This window comes from Perna viridis, chromosome 11, assembly GCF_037379345.1.
Source record: "Perna viridis isolate PV_CMFRI_1.1 ecotype Kerala chromosome 11, ASM3737934v1, whole genome shotgun sequence".
Taxonomy (NCBI): domain Eukaryota; kingdom Metazoa; phylum Mollusca; class Bivalvia; order Mytilida; family Mytilidae; genus Perna; species Perna viridis.
In genome coordinates this window covers 35,534,978-35,543,729 of record NC_142455.1, presented here as the reverse complement: position 1 = coordinate 35,543,729, position 8,752 = coordinate 35,534,978, and the positions used below count along the sequence as shown (strand labels likewise).

The 8,752-nt window shown below is 35.0% G+C and overlaps 1 protein-coding gene across 1 annotated transcript; it reads right to left on the bottom strand.

Moving 5' to 3' along the window:
* Positions 1-2,786: 2,786 nt before the first annotated feature.
* On the bottom strand, positions 2,787-5,441 carry LOC148603898 (galactose-binding lectin-like). The gene is made up of 3 exons (XM_088552426.1): positions 5,364-5,441; positions 4,489-5,238; positions 2,787-3,021 (listed from the first exon to the last, which is right to left on the bottom strand). Exons 2-3 carry the CDS (start codon positions 5,222-5,224, stop codon positions 2,876-2,878), a joined length of 882 nt encoding a protein of 293 aa, XP_088408552.1. The 5' UTR covers positions 5,225-5,238; positions 5,364-5,441; the 3' UTR covers positions 2,787-2,875.
* Between the last annotated feature and the right edge of the window lie 3,311 nt (positions 5,442-8,752).

The window sequence follows — 8,752 nt, the reverse complement described above, 5'->3', positions numbered from 1 at the left end:
GTTACCAAAAATTGAAAGATTTGTGTATTATGGTGCCTAAATACAAGAAACCGAAGTGAAAAAAATTCTGATTTTGAAATTTCCGTCCCATTTTTAAAAACAAATTTTTCATTCTCCATCTCCTGGCGACTGTAATGTGCCTTTTCTGGTTCCTAGTTTTCATGTCTGGAGATACCCAGGTTGTTTATGTCCTTGTGAGGAAATGTACCACCTCTTACCAGATCGTTGTGGGAGCATAAATCTGCAAAGAGTTCTCAAATTGATTGTTACCAATTCCTTCCTTCCCCATGATGAGTTCTCTCCCTGTGTTATCTTTTCCGACTTTGGCATTCATTTAACCCATTACAATCAAGATGTCCCGTGGTGTTCTTCCTAGGGTAGCTTGGAGCTGGTCGTAAAACTCCTCTTTATCGTTATACATGATTGTCATGTCATAAGTACAAAGGAAATTTGTTATTTAGAAACTTTAAAATTCTAAATGTTTGGCAGACTTATGTTTTGTTGTTATTTTAAATCTTACATGTTGCATACAGTTTATATAGTATAAGAGATCTGTACAGAATACCATTGTCAGAATTTACAAAATTATATTGGTATGAGATTTATGTCAATCATGAATAATTATATTCATACACGTAGACACAAAATATATTGAGTCTTAGAGACAGACAAATACATGAAAACATAATTTATATTTTATTCTAACAATATTATACAGGTTGACCGAGTATGTTATTTATTTAAAAATAGAGTTATCTTTCTTTTATCTGTACTTACAGTATTTTATTGTATTACATGGTCAATTTATTTGTAACAGATTCCAATCTGCCAGGCGCGTAGCTGCCGTTAGGCAAAAAAGGTTTTGCCTGCACTTAATTTTGCCATTTTTTTTTTAGATAAATTACATCCAGGAGAGGCATAAATGATGCTCTAAAACGCTATTTCCGCCGAGCTTCGGGGGGGGGGACCTGCTGGGGGCTTTCAGCGACCCCCAGACCCCCTGCCGTAATTTTGCCTACACTTCAATTTGGCCTCAGCTACGCGCCTGTCTGTGTTATCAGTAAAAGGACCCTAAATCATCCATGTTTATTTTGTGGATCCTAACATGGTTTCATATTGATATCAATTTAGTTGCTCATTATAACAACATTTTGCGACTATAAACCGTAAAATATTGATATTAAAAACATTTGTTACATTCTTCTTTATACATAAGTTAACATGTTGAATGGCAGTTTATGATACATTCACTGTATGTACATAAGATTCCTCTCCTCTCCTTCTTCTTTTTTTTTCTATTTTTTTTTATTATTCCTAAACTTTTTTTTAATGAAAAACAGAATACAAAATTATTTTTTTACCATTGTGGAACTTCATTAATTTTTTTCTTGCCACAGAAAAAATACTTTTTTAAAATTTTTTTCAAAGTGAAATTATTTTTTTTTTCAAAAATATCCCAGCCCCTCCTCAAAATATAAAAATGGTCGGTACCTAACTAACTCTAGCAATGCTAGAGGTTGTCTGGCAAGCTATTTTCTAACTTGGTGCCATCCATCGTTGGGGTATGGAGGAACGGAATTCCAACTTCTTACGTTGTAGGAGTAGAGTACCATATACCCCATCAACATAAAAATAAACTGAACGTGAAAACGAAACAATACTGAAGGTCCGAGTCCCTTGTTAATAACTTAAAAAAAAGAAATAAAGGAACGGATTATACGTTACACAAATGAAAGGACTAGTAGTACTTCACCAAACTCCAGACCAGTAAATCTTCACAGTTATACGTAATTTATAATGCGGGGTTGAGAACCACGGTACCTCGTAAAGTAGTTTTAGACTTAAGAAGAAATTTTATACCATCATATTATACGAGGTATCCAAGTAGAGAAAAATGTATGGCATGATAAAATTTTGCAATATAAAGGTATTAATAAATGTGTCGATATTCATGCAAAAACTGCAACAGATGTTTAATTAGATATGCTATTTGTATGCAATAATATTGTGAAAATATTGTCTTGATAACTTTATGTGTGATATTTTGTGTTTATATGTATGTACTTTATATTTATATATACATTTATATACTCCTGTTACGCAGTACTCTGCGGCTGAGTTTTTTTTCCTAATAAACAGTAAAACAGTAAATTATACAATAAGCACACAGCCAGTGTCATACCGAAAACTGCTTTTGTGTACATACATTATCAAAAGAAGTCCGATTAGCATAGTTTTTATGTTTTCGTCACTAAAAATGATCATTGAATTATATGCTTTATTTGCATTGTTGTATGTGGAAAAGATAAATTGATGCTAAGCAAAGTTATCTACATCCTTCAAGGCTTTTATAATGTATATTTAATTGTAATTGACTCTCAGGGTTTCAAAACAAAAACCAAGGGTGTGAAAGGTGGGGTCTTGTGCCTTGTGTCTTGGTTGGAGGAGGGAGTTGACGAGTTTAATCACAGCCAAATCAACCCAAAAACTTCAGAATTGGTAGTTACTGATCACTGCTACTCTGCTTAGAGATGGGAGAGAAGAATGGCTGGTTCATAGTGAGAATAAAGTATTGGACTTCATGTGCCGTTTTTTCTGTGAGCTAGAAAAATAAAACTTCGTTCAATGTGACTAAACCTCATACAAATCGGGGTTTGTTTGATTTGTCAGAAATTCTTGTGCATGTAATACAAATTATCAGCTGTGATAACACAATCAATGTAATGTGTAGATAATTCACTTAATATTTCTGCTTCTCCAATGTTAAAACTAACAAATAAAGTAAGTAGGATTTACAAAGGAACCAATTTTATTTGATACACTATTAGTAAAGAAATGCATTAGTAAATTGAAAAAGAAATGTGAACGTATAACGTTAGAATCCAACTCCTGCAATTTCATCAGGAACGTCCCTTGGACTCTGTGTGTCTGCAAGTAGATTACTCTTGAAAACAGCCTTATGATTGTGTTGTTCACATTCAAATACAAATTGCCACGTTACTACTGAGTTTCCAGGTGTAACTACGAAGGAAAAAATAGATTAAAATCATTTTAAAACTGAAAATGTAGATGACAAGCCATTTAGAGTTACTGGCATTTGTCAGAACCACTAGACGCAAATATTACGTAATAAAACCAACTAAGGTAACATAAAATCCATGATAACACACGTGCAGCACTCTTACACATTTATATTTTACATAGAACTGCTGAAAATCTATTGGTATTAAGCTGTAACGGTTGTATAGTTCGATTTTCGTGGTAACATATACGAATGTCGTCAATAGAATAAATAATGAAAGATCTTACGTGGCAGCCCCTACCCAAGGTATCTGTAATTTCTCTTGTAATTTCCGGTTACTTCTCTGTTAACCGCTAGCAGTCAATTTCCCTCATTACCAGTTATTTCTCTTTTAACGCTAGCATTCCATTTCCCAAATTACCTGTTATTTTATCTTTTTACCGCTAGCAGTCAATTTTCCAAATTACCTATATTTCTCTTTTAATCGCTAGCAGTCAATTTCCCAAATTACCAGTTAATTCTCTTTTTACTGCAAGCAGTCCATTTTCCAAATTACCTGTTATTTCTCTTATAACCGCTGGTAGTCCATTTCCCAAATTAACAGACCACCAACAATCCATTTCTAGAATTACCTGTTATTGCCCTTTTTACTGCTGGCAGTCCATTAAAAAATACCTGTTGTTTATCTAATTACTGCTGGTAGTCTGTTTCGAGAATTACCTGTTATTACTCTTTTTACCGCTTATAGTCCATTTCCAGAATAGGGTATGTAAGTCTCGTCACGTGATTCCGTGGTTTCGTAAGAATGGGTCCTAGTCTACCATTCAAATGTATGGTGATTCGTCATTAACACAGCATTGAGTTCAATGTTAAAAGCGAAGTATCATTTTTGGGTAAAAATACTGATTAAAAATGACAATTATCAAATTCTAAGAGATAAAAATGTTTAGAATAGCATGAAATAGAAGATTTTGCATTGTGAAGCAGCGTTTGAATTTCCCGGAAGTACACACTAAGATGCATGTCGGTCTTTGGATTTCAATACGTTCTACACCGGAAATTCCGGAAAGGAAACTGAAACTAGAACGAGACTTACAAACCCTATCACCTGTTATTTCTCTTTTCTCCGCTCACAGTCAATTTCTCGAATTACGTGTTCTTTGTTTACCGCTGGCAGTCCGTTTCGAGAATTACCTGTTATTTCTCTTTTTACCGCTCACAGTCAATTTCCCGAGTTACCTGTTATTTCTCTTTTCACCGCTCACAGTCAATTTCCCGAATTACCTGTTATTTCTCTTTTTACCGCTCGCAGTCAATTTCCCGAGTTACCTGTTATTTGTCTTTCTTACCACTGGCAGTCTATTGCGAGAATTACCTGTTATTTCTCTTTTTACCGCTCACAGTCAATTTCCCGAGTTACCTGTTATTTCTCTTTCTTACCGCTGGCAGTCTATCACGAGAATTACCTGTTATTTCTCTTTTAACCGTTGTTTCTTCTGACCACGTTGCTGAGGATGTTCTCTTAAACATTGTTGACAACGACGTTGACATTGAAGTTGAAATGCTTGCAGATCCAAATAAGAAGTTGACACCAGCAGTTGCTCCGACTGTCATTTCCCATTTGAATTCAAAAGAGGAACTGGTACTCTCTGTTCTTGACTTCCCAACCTTGTAGGTGACCGTCTGTTTGTGGTGAGCCGCAGGGTCAATGACCATATTAATAATTTCCCATCGCCCTCTTAATGTTGGTACCCCATAAACTAGGACTTCTTCCAATGTATTGTAGGGGGATACACATTCGAATCTCATCGCATAGTGGCGTTCTTGATGTAGACAGATAACAGTTTGGTTTCCGGGATTGTGGCTTCCCCCTTTTGGGTATGCAAATTTTCCGCCTTTATGAATTATGGCATCGTTAGCACTATCGATACAGAATAAAGCTCCACCATGGCGGTCCTGATGCAAGACCAGGTCGGTTTGATTTCCTGGATTCATACTGCCACCGTACGGATGAATGATTTTGCCACTTGTTGCATGTCTAATGTAACCCCAGGGTGCGTCCACCACGTCAAAAAAGAAATGCATCCTTTCATGCGTGCCCTCATATAAAACCAATTGAGTGTTGTTATCTGGATTGGCTTTTCCCATGTAAGGATGGAAAAACTTTCCACTCGATTTATGCTTGATAACAAATCTTGCCATGAATACTATTTTATCTGTTAAATATATATGGTAAAAGATAATTGACAAATTGAAGAGTTTAAATCCCAATTGTTATGCAAAACATTAAAACAAATAATGTAAAATAAATCGGATGAAAAGGAAATTATTTAAATCTCACCAAGCTCTACAATAACAAATTGTTCGTCCTATACAGTTTCTTGAATGTGGAAAAATAAATGTCCCTGTTCATTTAAGGGTGAGAGGCCGTAGGTGTTTTCATGGTTCCCATCATTCATAAACGATGGAACAATACATGATGATTAAACTACCACTTGAAGTAAATACCACTTAAGATTTCAGTATGAAACAATACGATATACAACAACATCCTGTATTCCTAATGAAGTAACATTCTTAAATACAATTCAAGCCTTTGTCCATCGAGTGACATCCATTTCCTTCACATCAATTCTTTATTCTATTGAACAATGGATATTAATAATTATCACAATAAACACTTATCGTCAGTAGTGGGGTCAGTCAGGGGAGGTGGATTCGAAATTTGTACCTCTTTTTGTTAAAAAAATATGTAATTTCAAGGAAAAATGTTCAAAAGTGTTGACCTATACCACCCCTGTTAAACATTTCTTCATCGTTACACCTTTTTATAAATGTTTGAATTCTAGTTCTCAACTTTTAAATTTAAGGACTCCAATGGCAGAATCTAGGGTGGTGGGTTACGGGGTTAGACTCCATCCCCATTTTGTTGGAAAAAGTTAATTCCGTGCACAATTTTATGCAAAAATGAGCAAATGATAGCCTTGACCTTTATAGATAGGCAGATAGGCAGTCCTATGATTTAAAAAATTATGTGTTTTTTGGATTTTTAAGATTTTATACACAAACAAAAACATAATACAGCATCATTTACATTCATTTAAACAGAACAAACCAGTCAATAAATATATTACAAAAGATAAATCCTACTTGAAAAAAAAAAGATAAACAATGACCAAAAGTTGGGTACAAGGTGTAGAACTTAGTCATTTTTAGACATGACACCATTATAAAACTGTAGGAGACAAACTTTTCTGATATTAATTGTGATAGGCATCATTACCATGGCTTCCTGGGAAGACCAGGCTGTGTACTTATCAAATGAATTTAAATTTTCAAATTGCTAGTATTCATTTTACAAAATGGTTGCCTTCAAAGTGTTGTGCAGGTTTCAAGTGGTCTATTTTGTACTGCTGATTTGATTTGACATAATTCAATTAAGAAAAATAGTTGATGACCTGTAACCTCATCAGTACCCGTTTATTTCTATGCAATTTCCCGAATAAACCAATCGCTCATTATATTGTATTCAGTATGACGCGTACAAATGCAAAATTCTTAGACGCATAATAAACCATTTGATGTTTAGCTAGAAATAAAAACCTATTATTAGTCATCGTTCATTGAAATGAAAAAGAGCAATATACTGAGTGCCAATTGGAAGGGTTGACTTCAGAAATTTCATGCAGGGCCTGGCGGATTCATATACTAGTATTTACAAAAAGAGGAAAGTGGTTCCGATCAAGAAACTTATACAAAGAAAGAGGTTCCAGGCTACAGACAAGGACTTTACTCAATGTTCCAGGCTAATACTTGTTGTTCATATCTTGCTAAACTTCTGAGGGTAGCATAACCCCCAAACCATCCTGATCTATTACACAATATATCGTGTATTTTTATTACGGTTACCGCCTCGTCACGTCGGAAGCCAATAGATGACAAATAGAAATGACACTTTGATTATAGACCACGGTGTAGGGATTTCTATAATACACTTCTCAGGAATGATGTTAGTCTGTGCTCTGGTGATATTGCTTTTTGTAATAATAATTCTATTTGGCTATGTGTTATAATGATAGAGTTGTAGGTGCTTCAGGGCCTTAGAAGTGCATGGCGAGTGTTTCCTGCACACGACACAATTGTTGAAATTTTATTCTAAGACTTAGGTGCTTAAGTGAATGTACGTGTCTCTGAAACTAAGCGCTTTTACATGACACACGTGTCTATGCGACAACTTGAAGGACTTGAGCTTATCAGCTGAGAAATGTGGCTAGTTGAGCGACATGTATATAAGTGCATGGTTTATTTCAATGATCGTGCCTTAAGTTAGATTTGACAGTTTCGACCTTGAGATCTTTAAATTCGATTTGAAAATTTGGAAACTGGTAGTTTGTAGTTCAATTATGCAACATGTTGGATATTTTTTTGTTAATTCATCTAGGTGTTCCATGTAAACCATGATCGAATCTGAATATTTCGCAAACTGGGGCTCTGCATCGCGAATTTTCTTGTATGCTTATAAAATGTCCTTCGTAATAAGAATGGAGAATTTAAAAATAAGTCAAAGAGTTCAATATTAACCATTTACAACAATAAGCTTGTGTTTAGATACGTTTGAATTCGATCCTTATACTTTCCGTTTATCCCTGTTTTTAACCCAATATTTTTAGCAATTTGACGATTATTTGAGGCGTAAAAATTCAAACTATCGATATAAATTGATTCCGTAGATGAGTACTTTAATTAATTTAGTATGTTTGATTTCTTTTCATTTGATTATTTCTTATTTAACAGAGTTTCCTCACTTCACAAACTTTGGGGACAACAATTTGATTCTTAGGGACTGGCAATTTTTTTTCAGGTCACAAATTTTATTTCGAGTTTGGCGCATGTCAGATTATTTATTTTCGTCATAACCTTGGCTAGATTATTTATTTTCCATACTCATAATAGGGGCTAATTTTTTTCTATGAAAATTTAAATGTGCATATCGGGGTTACCAAAATATGTAGTTTGGGTTCTATTCCCGACTTGCGGACCAATATTTCGTCAACATTTATCTCCCTTTGTAGCAGGTATCTATTCGGAACACGTAAGGTTTTCCATCCGATATCGACGATACTTTAGAAAATATCGAAAGTCAAAAGGGAATTTCTTGTTCTACTAACCCTGCCATAAATTTTCTTTACCCGGGATATAAATGAAAATCATCCTTATGTAACATACCAACAAAATAAAACACCCTGTAAATTTTAGAAACACCGTTGTGTTTGTTGTGGGGATTCCGTTTTCATTCGAGTTACCTCCTTTTTCTGCACCCGAATCCGAACATCGATTAGAGAGACTTCGAAATTATACCTGCTCTTACGGGAGGTAACTCTGCAAAGAGTAATCAAGGGAACCAAGGTTATAGCGGTAATCAAAAGAATGTAATCCAGGGACAAAGACCAGACATGGAAAACAGACATACACAACAAAGAACGTAAAGTAACTAAAATCATACATACAAAGTAACAAAAGTAAATGAGCAACTCGGACTCCACTAAAAACTGAGAGCATGGACCAGGTGCACCAGTAGGGTAAGCGTCCTCAGCTTTTCTAGAAACATCCGCCGAGTTGCTCATAAAAAGTCAAGTCCGGGGAAGACAAACGAGAAAAGGAAAACTATGACCCGTTGAATAAATCAGTTTTCATGGTGCTGATGGATACACCATAACGATCCACGAGTTC